The sequence below is a fragment of the Sebastes umbrosus genome, chromosome 9 (assembly GCF_015220745.1).
Source record: "Sebastes umbrosus isolate fSebUmb1 chromosome 9, fSebUmb1.pri, whole genome shotgun sequence".
Classification (NCBI taxonomy): Eukaryota; Metazoa; Chordata; class Actinopteri; order Perciformes; family Sebastidae; genus Sebastes; species Sebastes umbrosus.
The window spans coordinates 20,471,552-20,493,947 of NC_051277.1; the positions used below are offsets into that span (position 1 = coordinate 20,471,552).

At 40.2% G+C, this 22,396-nt stretch overlaps 1 protein-coding gene across 2 annotated transcripts; it reads right to left on the reverse strand.

Moving 5' to 3' along the window:
• Nucleotides 1-1,133: 1,133 nt before the first annotated feature.
• atp7a (ATPase copper transporting alpha) lies at nucleotides 1,134-22,194 on the reverse strand. 2 transcript variants are annotated; one of them, XM_037779881.1, is made up of 23 exons: nucleotides 21,725-22,194; nucleotides 19,831-19,961; nucleotides 16,805-17,309; nucleotides 13,943-14,719; nucleotides 13,095-13,307; nucleotides 12,836-12,999; nucleotides 12,418-12,579; nucleotides 12,203-12,279; nucleotides 11,139-11,361; nucleotides 10,771-11,004; nucleotides 10,589-10,680; nucleotides 8,620-8,747; nucleotides 8,025-8,179; nucleotides 7,802-7,936; nucleotides 7,400-7,594; nucleotides 7,009-7,191; nucleotides 6,694-6,907; nucleotides 6,388-6,534; nucleotides 6,136-6,278; nucleotides 5,104-5,307; nucleotides 3,644-3,761; nucleotides 3,454-3,556; nucleotides 3,043-3,319 (listed from the first exon to the last, which is right to left on the reverse strand). In XM_037779881.1, exons 2-23 carry the CDS (start codon nucleotides 19,948-19,950, stop codon nucleotides 3,043-3,045), a joined length of 4,569 nt encoding a protein of 1,522 aa, XP_037635809.1. In that variant the 5' UTR covers nucleotides 19,951-19,961; nucleotides 21,725-22,194. The 2 variants fall into 2 exon arrangements, with proteins under 2 accessions (XP_037635810.1, XP_037635809.1); XM_037779882.1 differs by lacking the exon at nucleotides 21,725-22,194 and having other exon boundaries at nucleotides 1,134-3,319; nucleotides 19,831-19,950.
• Between the last annotated feature and the right edge of the window lie 202 nt (nucleotides 22,195-22,396).

Genomic DNA, 22,396 nt, shown 5'->3' on the forward strand with positions numbered 1-22,396 from the left:
AGAGATAAAGCAGGTGCAGTCTGATAATTCCCCGTCTGGTATGTTTGGTCTCGGTCGGTGTAAACTGTGTTGTGTGGGCCTGCTGGTGTATAAAATTGAAGGACATTTGTGTGCCACATTTACAGCTGTTGTATTTTACTGTGTGAATAAATGAGACTGTACAGCGGCATGCCAGATCTATCATTGGACATTTTAAAATCAGGGATGAGCGTGAAAAAGATGGACCTGAAGCCACAAAACCAACAAGCAATTTTTAGCGAACCTATCCTCATTAAAAATGATTTTAGGATCCAGTGTGTTCAAAACCATCCGGTCCAAAATAATGCAAATGTTTACATTTCAATCCATCAAACGCTTGTGAACAATGATTTGATTTCATTGCATCTTTTGCTCATTATGGTGTGTAATTTCTGTAAGGTGTTTAATGTTTAATATACTGTAAATCTACTTACATATATTGCTGTATAAGTAACTTTACTTTAGGTCGTCTGTGTGTCCAGAGAGACGTGTTGGAGTTGGAGCTGTTCCCTAGCTGGTTTGAAGTGAAGTTTGTTATTCTAGTGTTAAAAGGTAACTGAATGTAGCATTTTTTCCAATTACAGCGGTTTAGGATGTGTTCGTCCAGAAAAGCACAATGTTGTAACAGACTTCCAAATGCTGCACATTTTAAAAACTTATTAAACCTGTTCAGTTTCCTGACCGCAATGCTTTTCACCTTGATCAGTGAGGGATTCAGAAAAGATGGTAAATATTAAACTTGCCCTTTGGTAGACATTATTTCTGAGTGTCCCTTAACGTTTGACTGCATCCAATGTGAGCTAAATCCCCTTTAATGTGTTGAAAAATATTGAATTAACTACCTAATAAATAACATGTTGACAAGCTTCAATCTACCAAATGAGATGAAATGTCACTACAGCCAAAGCGATACAAATCGACTCAAGAGGAGGAAGTCATTTACAGTTATATTTTTAAAAATATTCTGACAAAAAAAATATTTGTTTTGCAGTTCACTGGGGTGATGTGATGTTTAGACTAACTGGATGAAATAAAGTTGATGAAATCTTGTACCTGGTCTTTTTAACTGACGGCTCCACAGCGCCCTCGTCTGGTATAAACAGGACACGACCGGGTGACGTTACAAAAGCGTTTTATTCCAAGGCACATAATGTCCAGAAGACCTATGAAAGACAGCAAACATGGACTCGCTTAATTTGACTGCACACAGATCTGAAGCCCTACGGACGTCTTTTACAAAAGCAATGCACAAAAAACAATTGCACTCAGCTACAGAACATGATGCATCATGGGAAAGCGGCAGGACAAACTGATGGCTCCTTTCATGATCAAAAAGAAACAATAGACACTAAAAATCAAGGAATGGCTGGATTGTAGCGGTTCTCTCCTGATTTGACACAGCAGATAGTGATGCAGAAAATCTTTGTAATACTCTTACAGGAGAAAAAAATAGACAGCTTAACAGTCTACGATCTCAATTTAATAACTTGTACACTGATTTTTAAGAAACAATCTACTTAATTCTTCAACATTTGCCTCTCAGTAACTTGTTTGGTGGAACTGCTGAGACGCAGCTGTGTTTAGTCTGCTGATCCTGCTGTGTTTCCTGCTCCCCTGGGTTTAAAAGATGTTTCTTTGATCAAGTGCAACAGTGTGAATCACATTAAAAAAAAAAAAGCACAAAGAGTTACACCACTGAAAGAAATTCCTGGAAACAGTAACGTCTTGTCTAGTGTGACGACGGAGATAACACAAATGTATTTACAATAGGCCGTTTTCACAGCAGACATTTTCACTCGTCATAGTAGGAAAAGCGTTACTTGTGTTAACATTAATGATGCTCTGTTCTACTCATGTGACGGTGAGCCAGCATGCACAATATAAAACCAATTTCCTCCTGTGCTTTTCCAACTGTGATAAGTCTAAATGTCTTCCTGTGAAAAAGGCCCATTTGGCTTCTTCATAAATTGCATCACAACACAAAACCTTCTTTGCAACGAGCAAATAAAGTAATTCAAGCTCAAAGTCATCCATGTAACAATCTCTGTTTGACAGTGAATAATGTTCACATTCATCTTGTATCATTAACCAAAGATGCAGAGGGTTCGACACAACTATGGAAACCTTCTATAGTCGGCGTCACCATTCGTAGTCTCTGCTGTGAGTCGTTGACCTTATCTCTGTTCTCACAATAAGTCCAAGGTAACCTCTGTACGGTGCTATCTTTGGAATGTGTTGGACTTTGCCAAGGCAGCACTTCAATTGGCACTTGGGTAGCATTGACATTTACAACTCACTCCATTAGCACTCTGCACAATAAAAAAAATCTGTTTTCAGCAAGTTACAAGACTTCTTTGATTGACTGAGTTTCTCTGCCTTGCTCAGTAATTACACATTTTTCGGAGATTGAAAATGAAAAATTCGCATTTGGATTCAACAACTTCATTTTTCACATCGGATATAATGAAAAAAAGATAAATAAAAGGAATATAAATACTCTGGAATAAGAATTATACAACAGTGTTATTATAATTTTCCTTTTTAAGGGAAATTAGTTAAAACATAACTCGGCAGTGTCCACTCTTACACTGTTTAAATGTCTTTGGATAGGTGTTAAAGATTGTACTGGCAGATGTGCACAGTGGCAGAGCTGATCGTCACTCTGCTTCCTGGATGTGGACACCTGCTTCAAGGCTCTGTAGATGCTTCATGCCCCTAGACACATAAGAGTGGCAAAGAGTGTACCGGAGGGCCGTGACCTCAACAAAAGATAGTCTGCAACCGAGGGAGAGAAAATCCCCCTCAAGCTCTGAAGTGCGTGTGATTGGCTGGTTGAGCTAAAAGAAAACCAAACCGAGGCTCTGTAAGTCAACGGCGCTGCCCTGAGGCGCCTTGCAGCAGATGGTGGGCCGTAATTCAATGTAACCCTTTCAGCTTAGCGTGGCCCAGCCTTGAATAAATGCAGTTACCATCTACTCCTCCAGCATATAAAAGTCGTTGCTGACCCATGTGAGCCTCATGTATTCAGCAGAACTCCTCATCGCACAGCGCCTCCCCCACCAACAGCGAGTGTTTGTCGGGCTCGCTGAGCACCAAGCTGTTGAGAGAGTGCTTGTCAGAGCGCAGGGAGTTGATGGAGGCGCGGCTGTAGTTGACAATGCGGTCCAGCAGGCTGAGTCTGGGGGAGGGACGACGCATCTCGCCCATGCCGATGTGGACGCTGACCTCGGACAGGCTGCCGCACTGCCGCCTGCTGTTACCCAGTCTGGCCTCCAGCTTCTCAGCAGTGGGCTTAGTGTAACTAAACAAAGACGAGAAGAAAGAGAATATGGAAAGTGAATGGAAAAAATGGTTTTAGATGAATATCATCAAAAGGGAGAAAAGCAAAGCACACAGATGAAAAAGGCCTCAACAAAGCATTAAATATCTCATTACCATTTGAGTAGAAGGGAGGACAAAACCACAGAGACAGACGACAGCGCCATCGCAGCAGAGCCCATCCACGGCTGTAACACCAGACCAACGGGGAGGAACACACCTGTGGACAGACACGGGTCATAGATTATTGCAATGATCACTCTCAGTGTGATGACAACAGTTAAATTAATCTGTTGCAGTCACCTACCAGCAGCAATAGGAATGCCAACCAAGTTGTAGATGAGAGCAAATATAAAGTTGATCCTGATCCTCCTGACGGTCTTTTTAGAGAGGTCAATGCTGCCCACCACATCCAGGAGGTCATTCTGCAGACAACACAAAAAAAAGGGTAGTAATATCAGATAAATAGTGCTTAGTAAGACGAATTAAAACCACATTCCAAGTAATATCTGCAGAGAGGTTAACACATTTGAGATACAAAGATTGAAAACAGTGGCAACAGTGGTCAAACCATTTTTGAAAAACAAAAAACAAACCTATTTTTCAATCTAGAAGCATTATTCTGACAATATGCCATATTCGATAACGAACATTGCGATAATGATATGACTCGCGTTAAATAAACATATTAAAGTGCAGTTTACTACTGATACCATCTTTCAACTAACTAAAAAAATCCCTGAGTGCAATATCGCAGTCTTTAACGATGTGTTGACATCGCGATGGTGATAAAATACAATATATTGTGCAGCCTTAGCATACATACAAACAGTAGTATCAATTCAAAGACTTGTCATTTGCTACACATCACTGATTAAGACATCTAAAATGAAACAAAATATAAAGCACATCACAATGCAGTAAATAAATATAATAATTACATAATAATAACAGACTTCTGTATTTTTAAGTAAAATGGGAATGAATGTTTTTTTTCTCTTCAGTCACACAGATATTGTGACATATCATGTGTTACTCTTAGGGCTGTACAATTATTATGGCCAAAATGATAATCAAGATCAGGATCACAATTATTCACTGATTTTAGGGACAAAATATTTTTATTGCACTCTCACATTTAAATAAACAGACTGCTTTCACTTCCATGTTGTGCTACATTCCTGCTAATGTACAAATCTTTGCATCGATTCATCTGAATCCAGTGCATTTTTGTTTAAAACAAGTAATATACAGTATATTACTCTTCTACTCTGGACTGCAGCCGCAACGTTCAGGGAAGTTTTTCCCAGGCTGTATCTGTAGGGAGCCCTCACAGCTGCATTACAGCTCCCCAAAAGTGAAGCTGAAACATGTTGATTGCCCCCTGGTGGCGGACTGTTAGTTTAGGAAGTGCTTGATTTGATATGAAGCAGAATTTTCTCGCAGTCGATCATTTAATTGTTGGAAGCCAAAATCGTGATCGCAATTAATATTTGATTAATTGTGCAGCCCTAGTTGCTGTCTTGCAAAATATGGCATATTGCAGATTGAATCACTTGTATTACACGTTTGGTATCATGATACAGTGTTGTATACTGTTTGAATCTGTGACACTGTGTTGTGCCAGATCCTGTTTCACTCTACGTCTATGCTGCAGGGCAGAAATATCATGTTTGATGTTTTCATGTTTTGAAACAGCCGATCTGTAGGCCAGAGATGTGAATTCATGACAGACTTAAAAAATATCCTCCAAGCTCAAATTCTCACCCTGATCAACACCACATCTGCTGCCTCTATGGCCACATCTGTCCCGGTTCCTATGGCGATGCCCACGTCAGCCATGGCCAGAGCAGGTGAGTCGTTAACCCCGTCGCCCACCATAGCTACTCTCTTTCCTGACTGCTGCAGCTGCTCCACCTTGGCCACCTTATGGGAGGGCAGCACCTCGGCAAACACCTTCCTGATACCCACCTGTTGGAGAGAGAGAGACAGACCGACGGGCTCAGAGACACACAAACCACAATATGCAAAGCAATTATAAAATGGCTTTAAAAAACATTTGAGACTTACGACGACGTATTAGGGCCATTGTAGGTAAAAAATAAATATACTAAAGGAGCCGAGGCAGGGGGCTAATATTCCAGGAAAAAACTCACAAATTCACGAAAAAAAAAATCTAATATTATGTGAGAATATGAAGTCATAAATGTGAGAGAGAAGTTCTTTGTCAAGGAACCACATTGCTTCACTTTGCAAGGTTGGATCAACCTCATCACACCACCGTTAAACACTGCGGTAACGTGAGCCACGGAGTGCAAAATATATTAATTATATTAGCATTTATGTTCATAAAAGAACACAGAAAAAACATGAAAGAAAACACACATGTGCATTTTTCAGGACCTTCATCTCGCTCAGAGTCCATCCTTACCATGGTAACACTACTTTAGGAGCAACAAAATTCAGACGGCGGCTGGCGTTATCACAGTTTTGCATTTGAGTTTTTTTCTCAAATTTATTACTTTATAATCTCAGAGAATATTCAAATTTTTTTTTGTAAATTACGACTTAAATCTCAGAAATTTTGAGTTTTTTCTCGGAATAATATCTTAGAGTGTTGTGGTGTTTTTAGTTTTTTTTTTAAATGCAACATTGTAGTTTTATATCAACATTACTAATGCTTTCTTCTCAAACCATATCACTCTTCCCCATTATAAATATGTATAAAAGCACAGATTCTCACTCTTAAAATACTGATTTGTCATATCGCCTAGCTCCATATCCAGTCTCTGTCCATACCTGAGCAGCTATGGCTCGTGCCGTCTTGCTGTTGTCTCCGGTCATCAGCACGACTTCCAGACCCATGCTGGTCAGAGTGTGGACCGCCAGCTCAGCCTCTGGTTTCACTGTGTCTGCGATGGCTATCATCGCACACAGCAAATCTGAGAATACAAGTAGTTTTAGATAAGAACAAAACTGTTAGCAGTCAGTCAGGAAATGATGGCAAACAGATAAAAAAGACTACATTTCGTGTCAAACAGTATTACTCACTGTCTACAGCTACTAGAACAGCAGTGCGTCCTCTGCGCTCGTGCTCCGTCATGGCCTCATCTATTTCTGGTCTGACCTGCAGGCAATTCCTCTTCATCCACTCTCTGTTGCCAATCAGGACAACGTAGGTGGCTGTCTGGACAAGGCCTACACACAGACATCATTTGGGTTAGACAACAGCAAGGAAACATAGATGACGTTTACTGTAACCGTATCACTACCTAAATTCATAATCTAAGGTTTAAATAAAAATGTTTCAGTATTTCTGTTGAATACACAACTACAACAATGTGCCTCCCAACATACTTAGTGGCTCTGGGTCCATGATGAGTGGATGGGAGCTGGCGGACGTCCGGGTGTCACTGATCTGGACGAGGACACTGTTGCGCTGGTTGTTGTCCTCGCTGTCGCTGTCCTCCTGTTTCAGCAGGCTCTCCGTGTTGCTGACCTGACATCGGATGCCACAGCCCGGCACCGCCTGAAAGTCAGTGCATGCTCCGAGAGACTCTGTGCCGAGCTCCTTCACACAGAGAGTAATGGATGTTTTTACAACTGGAGCATACAGAGAATCATGTAGAGGATCTGAGATTGTGGAGTGTTAAATTTGAGGTAGGGACCAACCTGTTTGCAGTATTTGGTGATAGCTGCTCCCAGAGGGTGTTCGCTGTTGTTCTCAGCTGTACCCATGATGGCCAGCAGTCGGGAACGAGGCATCTTGTTCCCCTCCACAACCATCTTAAGTTGGACAACCTTCGGAGCACCGTATGTGATTGTCCCAGTCTTATCAAACACCACCGTCTGGACCTGCCAGTAAAAGGAGATGTGATCAAAATCAGAAAGAAATACTATCAGGCTGGATTTTAAATGATTTTACTGTATTTAATCAGAGTCACATCTAGACTAATGTGGTTTTGTAACCTAGGAAACCAGAGCCATTTCATAATGTGTTTAAATTGACAGTTGGTATGTTACATAATTAGCTGACTACATAGGGGTGTCATCATTAACATACCTTATGCGCCATCTCGAGTGGCTCTCCTCCCTTAATCAGGATGCCATTTTGGGCTCCAACCCCTGTGCCCACCATGACAGCTGTCGGGGTTGCCAAGCCAAGGGAACAGGGGCATGCGATGCATAATACTGTTATGGAGGCCTGGAAGGCGAAGCGAATCACTGCCTCGGCCTTGGAAATGCTCTTGTTGTAACCCTGCAGGGAGGAAACAGGGCTGTTAGCTTTTCTTTCAAATGAATTACAAATCACCTTTACAATCACTGAAGAAAATAAAGTTAAATAGTAATAAGGAACAATATCAGATGACATTTAGTCGTGTTTAATGTTTTGAATCAGTAAAATGCTGATGCTATACTGAGGAGCTTGGTACAGTCAGATATCAAGATTAAAAAGAAGACTCACAGGAAAGTACATCTCCACCAGAGAGAAGTCGAAAAAGCCAATGAAGATCCAGACGATCAGCGTGAGGAGGGATATGCCAACAATGAAGGGTACAAAATAGCCGCTGATCTTATCTGCATACTGCTGGATGGGAGCCTAAAAATGAAATGTCAGGAATTAAACACCTGAGCAGTTAACACCAAAGCAGGTAGACACAGAGCAGATCTCAAACCAAATAATTCACCTTTGAAGTCTGAGCCTCCTCTACTAGTTTGACGATCTGAGACAGCGTGGTGTCCATCCCGACATGTGTAGCGCTGACGAGCAGCGAGCCGTTCTGGTTAATGGAGCCTGCGATCACAGAGCTCCCGAGCTTCTTAGTCACTGGCATGGCCTCACCTGGAATCACAAAGCAACAGCTGGTCAGGAAACAGGAGGCAGCAGAACACAGGAACAGGACATCTGTTGCAAATACTGCAGCTTTGGCAGAAACCACGACTCAAATAATAACCAAAGACTACATGTTTGTTAGTACTGGCAATTTATCCTTTCATATTCTAAAAGGATTTTCTGATTGAACACCGATGCTAACGATGTGGAAAATTAAGGGTAATAATTGTTGTGGTAAACTGTGTCAACATTGCAACAGTAAGTAACCCAATACAGGACAAACAGCTAAAAGGCACACATTTCAGGGATCAATCTGAGCAGTGGTGTGTGTGCAAGTCAAATCTCTTAACCTGAGAACTTACATTTTAGCATATTATTGCCACCAATACTGATAGTGAGCCCTCAATCAATATGAATAAATACTTGGTCCTTCATTCACTGTGACCAACCTGTGATCAAAGACTCGTCAGCCATGGAGTGTCCCTCGATGACCCTCCCATCTACTGGAAACTTCCCTCCAGGAACGACTTTCACCACATCGCCCCTCTGCACCAGCTCAACATCCACCTGCTCCTCACTGGAACACACACGAGTGTCAAACAATGTAAATGTTGTAAATCATACAGTGTTGATACAATGCTAGACCATTACTACACTATTGCTCTAATCATGAACGCGGGAAGCGGGGGCTGCTGAAGCACCCCGTTTTTTTCTGTAGGCCTACTATTAAACTGCAATGGAAATTAAATATATATATATATAATTATATGTTTTATATTGTCTCATATGAACCTCCGCGGGGTGAAAAGATCCTTGCTGGTCTCCTGAAACGGCTGTATCCTCATAGTCCTGCATTATTATAATTATAGTAACCTGGTTATGGGTCATCCATACACTGCCTCCCTCTTCCTTCTCCTCACAATTCTCAAGCTCCGTGTTGTTGACTGTGTTGCTGTGGCTACTTCGACATACAGTATGTTGATGTTCAAGCTTGCTTTTCTGAAATCAAGGTTTTCACTGCCATTGCAGAGTTTTTTTTGCGCTGCTTAAAAACAACGTGGAGAGCATCCGGACGAGCCGACGCACAGGCACTGCACGGGGGAAGGGGGTGAGAACAGTGCTGTAATTTATCCATACAATGTTCACGTCCTGCAAAAGCATAATATTGCAGGTGAGAGCGAATCATCTACCAGTCATTCTGTAAGAATGCCGGGGTGGAACTGGTTGTTTACTAATTCGCAACGTTATGCACTGATAAAACAATGTTCAGTTTTCTGAATCTGCTCTTTTGATTTACAGAATATGACCCCCAAACCCCTCACTGCCCATACCCCACCGGCTACTCAGCACCTAAGCCCTCTAAAAACCCAGGGGGAAACCTGAAAAGAAGTGTGAAATGCTGTTAATAACTTGCAGCAAAACCATAGGCACAATTTTACTAAACAATATAGTTTCTCTCAGCAGAAAGTAGTAGATCAAAATTACATTTCCAGTTTTATTTCCCCCCATTTTTTTTTTTAAAGTAAGTTCAATGTGATGGACACAAAACAGACAACTAACTTGACTTGTGTTTTTTCATTTAACACATTAACACAAAAGCTGGGCAATAAATTGATTTTAGCAATTAATTCAAGGTAATGGTTTAGGACGATATTTAAAAATGAAAATAGATTTTCACTTTAACTTGAGTAATTACGGTACAGAACTGCCACCACCACTTTAGCGTCCAACCTCGAGCAAAACACTGTCCGCTGTAAAGTTTGTCTAAAGTCTGTGGAAACTAAAAGCAGCACAACTTATTTATTCCTGCATCTCAAACAAAGGCAAGCAGCCGAGTGGGAGAAGTGTGTGAAGAGACGGCGGCACTAAAAAGACCAGCTAAAAAGCAGTTAACATTAGCAGAATCATTGTCTCATAGTAGTTTCCCATGAGAAGAAGGCGAGGGCAAATGAAACGCCGGAGCTGGAAGACCCGCCTGTTGGTTCACGTCGACGGTCAGCTACAACATCAGTTGTACTGTAAAAATAAAAACTTAAACTTATTTTAATAATTCATTTGTCTTTTGTAGGCCTAGTTTGTTTTTATGAAAGAAAAAAACAAATTAAAATCGTAAATCAGAAGTGGTGTGAAAAACAATCAGAGAAAAATCAAATTATGATCTTTTTAGGGGCTAGCGGGGTTTTCAGAAAACACAAAAGATGAAAACTGGGGATTAAATCTGAATCTCAGTTGGAATTGAGAAATATATTTGTGCTATTGTTACTTTGGAAAATCATTTGCAGCTTGTTTATTCAGTCTTTGTTATGTCACGTTAGACCTTTTACTGACATCTCGACGGCAAACATTTTGATATGCGGTAATCTAAAACCAACTAAAGATATGAAAGACTTATGTAAACAAAAGGAGAACAACGAGTACCTGAGAATGGACTTGTCACTGCCCAGAGTGACCACTGTGGCCTCAGTAGCTTGTAGAGACATCAGCTTGGACAAAGCCTCAGATGTCTTGCTCTGGATGGAAGAAGAAGATTTCAAAGTGACTAATAAATTCAACTGAGGTCCTGCATTTCATGCCATAGATATAATGGTAATGAACTAAACCTTGGCTATCTGTTCCAGCCAGCGTCCCAAGGAGATGAAGACAAAGAGCATCGGCGGGGTGTCAAAGAAGGTGATGGGGTTGATTTTTGCCTTCTCCGCCATGGCAACTATCAGGACGATCAATGAATAGCTGAAGGCTATGGAGGTAGCCAGAACTATTAGCACATCCATGTTTGCGGATCGGTGTTTGACTGCTTTGTAGGCTTGAATGTAGAAGTAGCGACCTCCAATAAACTAAAGAAAAGGAAAAACAGAAACCACAAATATTTCATTCAGCCGCCTCTTTCAAAATCTAAATTTGTACAGTATGTGCTGCTGAAATTTCCATATCACTTTCCCTGGAAGTGCGGTTGATCCCTGTGATTTACCTGTACAGGCACACAAAAGAGGAAAGAGAGGAGGTTCATGATGGAGAGGCCTGGGAGCAGCTGTCTCTCCAGGAACATGGTGGCGTGGTAGTGGTTGCGGTCCTCCACTGTGGCGTTGTTTTGATGTGAAACATTCATGTGGTGGTCCATGATAATCATGTAGGTCATCATGCCCATCACAGGAACGCAGAAAATCAAGCTCACCAGGAAAGATTTCCTCCACCTTAGAGAGACAGTTGTGTGTTAGAAATGGACTCATTGTATTTTGTGGTCTACTCTAGGTTTTAACTTTCATTACAGAGGCTGTAGCAGCCAATGATATGATACCTACCGGTAATGTATTAACTGGCAATAACATCATATTTTTTCCGTCCTTACTGTAATAAAAGTCGATAATGTAATAACTTACAAATAATGTAATAACATTTCTGAACCAATAACGTAATGTGTGTCTGCGTGTGTGTTTTCTCAGAGTTAGGACTAAGATTCAGCGGTCGATTGGTGAACAACGCTTCATTTATATTTTTCCTGGCACTAATGGTCCGAGCTATGTGGTGTTCATGAGGAGCTGGGAGTTGTAATAACAGAAACTATTCAGTAATGTTAAGTGGGTGTGTTTCTATCTCTGTACAACTATTTTTAGCAGCTGACTGACCTAAAAGCAGAACTGGTTTCTGAGAAAAAACCAAGACACATTGTTGAATCATTAAAAAAAACAAAAAAACAATTTGGTATCATATAAAGTAGGGCTGAGCCGAATGCTTCGAAGCTTTGACCGTTGCTATGGTAATTGGCCTCCAAATCAGCATTCGAATGCTTCGTTTTTTTGATATATAAGTATGTAATAATATTGTATAAATCCCAAAATAGCCCTTGAAATAAGGAATAATTCCACAACATTATTCATTATTCATATGACACATTAATTATTATTAGTTATTCTTAGATGGATATCACTGTTTGTTATGTGTGGAGGTGCGTGTGTGTGCGTGTGTGTACGGGGGGGGCAACACAATGGGGTGCTCTTGCATGTTCTTGGTGTACAAAAACAAAATGCTACTTACTGTCGTATCTCTTTGCTGTGGTCCAGGTGACTGGCAGTGCGGTCCCTCTTTACCAAAGATGCTTCAAACCCCAGATCCTACAAATTAGTCAAACAACTGATTAAATTGCATACCATTATGATGAAGCACTTCATATAGAAATGTATTATACACAAATTCTCTGGTTGGCATGAAAAAAACTGAACAAATGCTTAAATAACAAACAGGAATAATACCTCGATCAGCTTGATGATGTCTCGCGGCCCTATAATTTCCGAGTCGTACTTGATGTGTGCTTTGTTGGTTGCCAAGGCAACAGAAGCATATATAATCCCCTTTTTTTTCATGAGGCTGGATTCGATTTTGTGAACACAAGAGGCACACGTCATTCCCCTGACCTGACGGAAGGTGAAGAGGAGCAGTCAAGTAGAGAAAGGGACAAAAATATATTGAAGAGAGTATGAAGAGAGGAACAGACATGATTCATTACTCCTACTGAAAAGGAGGCTGCATGTACGAGACAGTATTCTCAACTAGTGATGGAAATGCTTATTTATGGATTTCATATTGTGGAAATAAATGACTGTGTTGAATGTAACTGGTCATTTTAATGCAACGCAAACATAATGTCAATGTAACCTCACGTTGACTCACCACAAGCTCCAGGTTTCCATCTGAACCTTCATAGTTCTCCATAACAGAGGCGGTGAAGCCCAGCTCTTTCACACACTCCGCTATCTTCACAGGGTCGATGAGCTCAGGGTTATAACGCACCTCTGCTTTACTGGCCATTAGTGCTACCAGAACCGAGTAAATACCTGCACAACAATAAAGATTTTCTCTTTAGCTCTGGGCAAAAGCAATGAGATACAAAACTGAAATAAACCGTTATTATTTTGGTGTTTTTACAGACCAGATTCATTCTTGAGGTTCCTCTCGATGTTTGCCACACAGGAAGCACAGGTCATCCCTCCTATCTGGATATAGCATTTAGAGTGCGCGTCTCCGTTGCGTCCCTGCAGGATTTCTTTGTGTAGGTCGCTATCCAGCTCCTTATCTTTCACATGTGGTAGACTCGAAAACTTTGAGTGACTGGGATTTGGTGCAGGCAGCAGGGAGTTGGTCTCTGTGGACAACAAATTATAGTTATTAAAACATGTAACTATAATGACTCAGCCTCACAGTTCAACTATCCCCACCAGCTGAGGAGCATCCAGAGGCAACAAAGCTTTAGACCAGGGCTGCCCAAAGTGGGCATAAGGTTTGATTTGGCACGCCAGATGTTTCTAGCAGAAAAAGAATAATTTAAAAAAATAATAACATAAATTGCTGTTCGTGCCATTTTATTTTTTTGTGAGGTAAAACTGCTCTTCAAATATGTAGGATCCCTAATTAATCATTTTTCATAATCTCCGTGACAATTTGAGCAGGAAGTCAATTTGGCGTGAGTGAGGTAAGAAAAAACTAAGTCAGAGACAATGGCACACGGACAAAAGGCATTTCAATTAAGGGAACTTGGGATCCTAGTAATATTTTGCATCTTAACAATACAATGAAATACAATAGGTGTTTGCTTATGGCCCATGGCCCACCATTAAGTTTCAGTTTTGGCCCACCAAGGGAAAAAGTTTGGGCACCCCTGCTTTAGACTATCTGCAGGCAATTCTCTCTCTAGTCAAAACCCTACAATTAACACTGCTTTAACCCTTTCACTATGTGAGAAATTTGCTGACTCAACAACCACACCATCTATCCTCTTACCAGGTAGGAAGGCATCAAAGCCCATGTCCTCTATGGCCTCCCTCAGCTCTTCTTGTGTGGTCAGGAGGGGATCATACTCAAAGGTCCCCTGGTGATCGGACAGAGAGACCTGGGCTGACGTCACCCCCTTCCTTTGGGAGATCATGCCTTCGATGGACTGGACACAGGAGTTGCACGTCATGCCCTCGATGTGAATATTGACTACAGATGCTAGAGGCTGGGTAAAACATGGCTGTGAGGCAGCAGGTTTGGCCTGGGTCGCTCGTGCAGGCCGAGGCGGCGATAAGGCAGGCGCTGGCGATGTGGAAACAGGACTGAGAGGGCCAGAGGAGTCCCACGGTTGAGTCCTGAAGTTTCCTGGAGGCAGAGCCTCAACAGCCTGCTGCAGCTGAGTCACAGTGACCTTTAGAGGATCATAGCAGATGGAGGCCTTCTCCTGCTCCAGAGAGACCTCCACAGAGGAGACACCAGGCAGCATGGAGATATTGTCTTGGATATTGACCACGCATGAACGGCAGTGCATGCCTTTCACCCTGAACTCAGTAAGTGTCGTGTCTATGAAGATTTCGGTCTCCTCTGATGACTCTGATGGCGAAGAGACAGTGGATTTTTGAGAATCAACAAGGCGTTCAATTTCGCTGAGGGACAGCTGCAGGGGGCGGGGCTTGGACTTGACAAACGCCTTGAAGCCGGCCACAGCAATCTGGTCGGTAATGGTTTGGACAGTGATGAGGTAAGGCAGGTACACGATTGTAGCTTCCTGAGTCTCTAAAACAACTGTGGAGAATAAAAGACATGATAAAGTTAAAAATACAAAAGCAAAGGAAGGACACAGGCACAGGAAGTGACTGCATGAAAAGATGACGCAGATGTTTGCAAACAATATAACTTAAAATCCACTAAAAGAACATTCCTGTCCATATTTGCATACATGAAATGTATGCACATGAAGTGTTTAATCAGTGTTAAATCAGTGTTAAACAATCATTTAGTACCATACGAGCCTGCCAGTCTGAGATCCTGGCTCTGGAACGACTTGCCCGAGGAAATCCGGCTGGCTGAGTCGATAACATCTTTTAAATCTCCTCTTAAAACATTCATCTGAGATAATTCAAATATTGATTGTCTTTATATTTCTGTTTGAATTTGGGGACTAAAATCTAATGATTATATAATTCATTATATTAATTTGCTGCCTTGTGTGAGGCATTTTTTAACTTGGGTTTTTAAAAGTGCTCTATAAATGAAGATTTTTATTATTATCATTATTATAAAACTGTCATGAGGATGTCATTTTTGTTCACTTGAATGTTAAGTTCCATTTGGAAACTCAAATGTATTAGAATAGCCCTTATCCATAGCCATGCAATGGAAAGATGAACAACCATCAACATCTGCTAGATGGACTCATGAAGTATACCATGTATACCAAATGAAAAGATAACCTGAAGGGAAGGGCTGGAGAGTTTAAAAGGATTTAGGGTGGTTTTCTAACATTTCTGGAGACAGAGTGCACAACGCAGTACTCCTTTTATATTCAAACTAGTAAGCTGCATACAGGTGTGTCTGCAACGACCACTGCTGTAATGTTTGATTGAATGAATACAACCCACAATTGGCTAACTATGGAGTTACCTTTGTGTCTTTACTCTCCAGTCAAACAGAATAGGTTTGAGAGGAAAACTTTCCACAGTGTAATAAAAAAATAGATTAAAGAGCAAAAATGACACTGCAATCAAAAAGTGTTTTATGGCAAGTAAAATAAAATTGTGATTAAAAATGTATTAATGCAAAAAGTCTTGTTTGCAAATCCGAAAGTTTTGTTTGTTGTTGAGCTGAATCTCGTGGGCGGGGACCTATGCTGAAAGACACCTCTCTATTGGCCAGTCTCGACTGGAGTGACAGCTTGGCAACATCCATATTAGGTTCCCACCCACGAGATTCGGTTCAACAGTAAGTGAAACTTTTGGATTTGCAAACAAAACTTTTTAATCACAAATTTATTTTACTTGCAATAAAATATTTTTTGATTGCATGCCAATAGTTTTGCTCTCAAACCTATTCTGTTTGCCTGCATAATAAAGACAAAAAAGTAACTCCATAGCTAATCCCCCATCTACTGCAAGTGTATCAGACGTGTCTCTCACTCGCACATCTCACACAACAGATTAGCTGTCAATGTAATCTATGCAGACGTCTGCACCGGCTCTGTGCAGGCGTGCGTCTCAGCTCACTCTTACGGGCAAAACAGCAATTTGAAGCGTTTATTTAGGCTTCAGGTCTACTGAGCAAACTGTTTAAGCCACTTTATGTCACTTTATTACGTGTTAATATGTTTTCATGCAAGAAAGTAACAATATGTGGTCAGTTTATCCAAATAACGCCTGTTCGGAAATTTGCTGCGATCATTTTTGGAGATGTGACGGAGCCGCTGGCGGGGAGCCTCGAAGGAGGTTGGGAGGGGAGGGATGGGTAGGCTGATCTGGTATCTATGTGATTTATATTCTCGTACGGGCTGTTATGTTATAAAACCCAATAAAGGAAATATTAAAGAAAAATACCTTTGGGACAATGTATCTAGAAATATACAGCTGGCAGCATATACAACCAGTTCATACACAATGACACTAACATAATCCTGTCTGTCTCCATGTCACTCCCTACAGGATGAGTCATAGTCAAATCCCACTGAGCAACCTGTCCATGGTGAACATACAGAGAACCTGACATATACTTAGACTTGTTATCTGTAAGATGTGCATTCCTGTAGAGTGCAGCTGTAACTGTGTTACAACATCACTTCTAGGTCAAACATTGAGGCAATACATGACTAAAAGCTTGTGAACAGGTCAAGTACATCACCTTTGATCTTTTCAATCCCTTTCAGTTTTCCAATCTTTCCTTCAACAGTGGTGGTACAAGAGTGACAAGTCATTCCTTCAATGCTCAACTTAAGGAGCGCCACCCCGCTTCCCGTGGTGTGAGATGGGGACAAGGTTGGGCCTTTTGGTATCGGGCTGCTGGGTGTGGGGGTCTCCAGAGGAGTTAAGATGGCCACCACCTCACTCAGCTGCTGCGAAGAAGTCAGGGAAGGAACGAAGGTAACAGTGAGACCCATCTGGGCCGGACTCTCTCTGACATCCAGTACTCCCTGAATCTGGGACAGTTTCTCCAGAGCCTCCTGTTGGGCTACAGATGTCAGGCCTGAGGTGAGGATCAGCTGGGTGTCCGTAGAGACGGGCGTGGCTGTGCTGGAGTCTGATAGACTCAAGTCAAAGCCCATGTCCTCGATGGCCTCTGACAGAGACTCTGGACTCTGTTGGCTCTGGTCAAATAGGACAGTGGCATTCTTCTGCTCCAACGACACCTAAAAAATAAAAGTCACGGTATGGGTTAAATAAGTAAATATAACAGAGAGTATATTTAGAAAATGTGAAAGAAATGTGAAGAAAAGAAAATCAGGCTTAGCTAAATCAGTTTAGCTATCACTAGCTGCATTTAACTTGAGTCTTTCATTCTACTAATAATCTCGTAAATAACTAACAAAATAAATGTACCAAAGGTGGCTCTCTTTCTTCAGATTAATAACAGCATATATGTATAATTTTCTTCATTAGCACAGCAATAATTAGAGCCACAAAGATTAATCAATTAATCGATTAGTTGTCAACTATTAAATGAATCGCAAACTAATTTGATAATCGATTAATCAGTCTCAGTATTTTTTTAAGAAAAAAAACATCTGAATTCTCTGATTTCTTAAATGTGAATATTTTCTGGTTTCTTTACTCCTCTATGACAGTAAACTGAATAACTTTGAGTTGTGCAAAAACAAGACATTTGAGGACGTCATCTTGAAACACTGATGAACCTTTTCAACCATTTTCTGATATTTTATAGACCCAACAACTAATCGATTAATCGAGAAAATAATCAACAATGAAAATAATCGTTTGTTGCAGCACTACCAATAAAACTGTTAAGCACTAATGTAGGTTTGTTTGCCTTTGGCGAAGTGCTGGATTAAGTATGTTATTTATGTCAGAATTCTTATGTCAAAATGCTGCAGGGATGACCTATTTTTGTAGGCCAACCAAGAAGTTAGCATCACTCTGGTTCCCTCAACAAAAAGCCAATAGGATATTTCCATTGGATTTTGAATTATTGCAGAAAACAAGATCTGTGGCAAACAAGAGTTTATAATACTTACACTGTAAGACTTAATTATGCACATGTTTATATTTGGTAAAATTGTTTTGTTGGCATGACATATTATATAAATTCTGATATTATTTAAGTTTGTACCACAGTTTTCGTATAGTTTGAATAGCGACCGTGTAGGATTATGTTATTTACCATTTTCTCGTTATAAAGAGCTAGAATAGACATTTTATTATTCATGACAGATTATAGTGACATAAGGCAGCGTGCATGGCCAAAAAAGGTTTTGGAAGATGCTGTGAAGTCTGCGTAGGTGTAGATTGCAACAAGTTTTTGAGTTTTCGGAAGTTTTTTCATTAACGTATTAGAACATCATGTCGGTAGTGGACAAGGCAAGACGTAACTTTGATGGAAATCACCTGTCGTAATGTTATAATTGATTCTCAAATAAACCCTCATTCAAGTTTCCTGCCTCCTGTGAGTACGTTGGGTCTTCACAAAAATTATTGAAATTATTTGGAACACGAGTCAGAAATGAGACACATTGCAAAAACAGCCACTACATACATGTTTTGTTAAGCAAGATAATCTTCACAAATGGACACCACTGCGAAAAAAAACATTGACTTTCAGACGAGGGAACCAGAAGTGCAAAAATGCTAACTCATTTCCGGGTTTTATGACTAATTTCTGCAGCCCTCTATTGTGGAGAAGTCATCAATCTTATTGGTTTACTTTAGTGTACAAAGTAAATTCTTTCCTTATGTGATCATATCCACATCCTTCCATTCTATTTCTGTTTAATAGCATCTTTACAGCCATACTGTGAATCTGCCTTGTCTCAACAATGGACCTTATATATATATATATATATATTTATTAAAAAAAAGAGGTAAAATGAGTCCATGGTCTCACAGCATGTTTTGTCAGCATGTTGACCCTTAACTCTTCCTCTTTAGCAAGAAGGAAACATGTGACACACTAAAGAGATCACCTGACTGGGCCGTAAGTTACAAACCACCGTGGGGGTTTAGTAGTAAGTGAATGTGCCTGCCTTTTGGATTCACTTTTCTTTTTCTGAGAATGAGAGACGGGGGAGGGCGCGGAATGGAACGATGTCTGTTGTACCAAGAAAAATCTATTCACTCCTCCCAGATCCCGTCTATATAAATTAACTTAAAATGAACCAGGAACTAAATTCTCGTAAGACATAAATGACATTTCCTGTGGGTACAGGCTGCATATCGACCTGCTGTCACAGCCCTGCAAAGGGCAGAGCTCTATCTGGAACACTTTATTATGTTATGTTCTCATTTAACCCCAGCCTGAGGGGTAAACACACAATAAACAAAACAGCAGACCACAACTACTGCAATTTAGCTATCTCTCATGGCTACATTGATGTTACTTTGTTGTAAATCAGACCAGCTAGTCCTGAGGGAGCAACACTGGGATTAATCAAACTGCGTTACCCTAAAATGGGCAGGAACCTTTAGTTAATATAATATTGTATACATATCTGCCTTTTCCACAATACTCTATTTTAAAATACAGATTGCATGGTACAACATCCATGGTAGTTGTTTCAGATCCTCTTTTTAAACTGGAAGTGCAAACAAGAAATTTGAAGTCAGAAAATGTTAAGAACTGCACCTCAATGTGGAAAAAAATACTGAATGACACTAAATGTAAAAATGTTCTTATATCTTTGCAAACACTGCATTTACCTTTATATGTATCACTCCAGGGAACGACCCGATGCGCTGCTCTATGGACTGGACACAGGAGCCACAAGTCATACCCTCCACTCCGAGGGAAACCGAACACAGATTGACTTTCTGCGTCATGATTGCTTTCTCTAAAAAGGACACAAGAAGGACAGAATTTATTGTCTAACAAAAAACTGCAAGTCTTTGACTTTAAAACAAGAACAACATCAGGGCAATTGATAAAAGAGACAGGTAGGCTCTTCTCACAAAATGTAAAAGGATCTTGGGGAAAAAACAACACAAGATTGAGTTGTTTATACGTTTGTGATAAAGTTATATGGCACTATGCATTAATATAAATCTTTTCATTTTAATTAAAATCAAGAGACAGTCATGTTACTGAGGACCGCGGGACCTGATAGCTCTGAGAAGACAAAGCTGATTTGTACCTACAACTATAAGCCATGCAACCAAAGCGAGATAGGAAAACACTTCACATTCACAATACTACCTATTTTAAAGAAACCAGGATATCTTGCCCTTTTTAAAAAATGTTAATCACATTTTTATTGCCATTTCTGGCAGATTAAGGATCAAAATTGGCAAAGGATCAAATAATACAGCTGTAAAGAAACAAGGGACAAAACTTTGAGCTGCACCAATGCTGCCAATTTATATAATCTGTGACCAGTATTTTCACTTCTGGCACCTTCACTTGACAAAAAATATGAAAAATAAAATAAAAAAAAGCATCTTTGTACAAAAGTCACAAGAATGTAAAAAAAAAAAAAAAAGATTATTAGGTTATTATTTCTGTGTTTCCTTGCTTGGATGGAAACATTTGGTTATAAAGTAACAGCAGAAAAGCAGGTAACACTACTGTCCTACAAGAATCCTGGTGCCAACTCAGCACTTTGCTACCAAGTCAATGTTTACCTGAAATATGACAATTGTCAGCTTCTCTTGAGTTTTGAAAGACACCTACCACACCTATACAAGGTCATCTCAGTTCTCAAGCTTGGTCATATATACTATAGTTTACTTTTGCTTGTAATGATAGCATCTAATCACAAACTGATAAGTCTCATAATCAAACACTTCATGATTTGAGACTAGTTTACATCTGAGACACCTAATGAATACAATTGACAGACTGACAGGACAGAAAATCAGCAAGGCACTGAGTCTTAATGACTATAAAACACATGTCTAACTTATTTGTTGATTTATTTTATTATTACTCTCGTATTTTTGTATTATTATTGTTTGTTTTTTGTTATGTGTGTCTTTTTTTATTTATTTATTTAACTCTATTCTTTTTGTCATTTCTTTTCTTGGTGTTGTTTTGGTTTTGAATGTTGAGGTTGTTTTCTCTATAGTGTATTTGATGGGTTTGTCTGTAAGCTCATCTACTTAAAAGTTGGTTTACAGACTGTTGCAATTACGAACAGTGGATTGCATTTATGAAAACAGACTTGAAAAAAGGGAAAAAATAAAGTACAAAAAATAAATAAAACAAATGTCTAGCAGAGGATCAAATCAAATGTCAGCCTCAGAGAAGACAATTATCAACACTGCAAAATGAAGACAAGATAAACCTGTTTGTGATTGCTCCTTTAGGGAAATTAAACATGATTAACTACAGACAGACTTAATAGGATCTACATATACTTTGTAACAGTGACTTCTGGTGAGTAAGATGTTCACACTAATGCATTTAATGTAAGTTTAAAGCAGCTAACAGTAGCTTGACTTATCTTAATAATAAGTTAAACTTAACATTAGCTTGTTGCTAAACTCCCACAACTCTGTGTGGTAAGTCAGCTGATGTATCAACAACGTATTTAACCTTTTAGACAACATATGTGTGGTTAAACTCAGCTAGTGTTAGCATGAAGACAACAACTCTCACCTTAGTAACCGGTTAGCAACGGGCTAATGACGTTATCTGTCAGGCTGTGTGGCTAAGCTAGCTAGTTAGCTTCTTCTCTTCACCGTTCACGTTACAAGCAGCTACTCGGACACGTCGTGGCATCGTGCTGCCTGCGAGGAACAAGCGAACAGAGCTGTGATAATAGCTTTCTTCCTCTGTTGTCACTCAGCTCAGCTCTGTGGAGATGTTGCTCTCTTTCTTCTTCTCATGCTGACGTCACGGCCGCGTCACTGCCAGGGGGCGGAGCGTCACTCATGGCTGCAAGGCTGCAATCAATCCAGCAATCAATCCATGACAATTATTTTAGCTAAATATCAATTAAATTCAAATTCAAATCACTTTATTTGTCCCCGAGGGGCAATTGTAGAGGCTCGTAGAGTAGTACAATTAACAACACAATAGAGAATTGTGGTGGCAGTTTCTGTTAAAACAAGACACAAACCAACGTAACAACTTGTCTTTCAGTGAATTTAATAAAAAGGCATACATTAATAACTAAAACATCTGCAGATGGACTCACGAGCACAGCCACCTGTTGTGGACTGTGGCAAGTGAGCCCCGAATACAAAGAGTAGTCAGTATTTATACATTTAAAGCATAACATGAAGATAAGTGCAAAGAAGAAAGGAAGAGAAGGATAGAAAGTGTATC

Coding starts and splice junctions, on each gene's coding strand:
- atp7a (XM_037779882.1), bottom strand. CDS start 19,950: ATGACGCAGAAAGTCAATCTGTGTTCGGTTTCCCTCGGAGTGGAGGGT. Junction 6,908..7,008: donor TCACCAAATACTGCAAACAG/GTTGGTCCCTAC, acceptor CTCTGTGTGAAG/GAGCTCGGCACAGAGTCTCT. Junction 3,320..3,453: donor TCCTCCCTTCTACTCAAATG/GTAATGAGATAT, acceptor GTCTTTGTTTAG/TTACACTAAGCCCACTGCTG.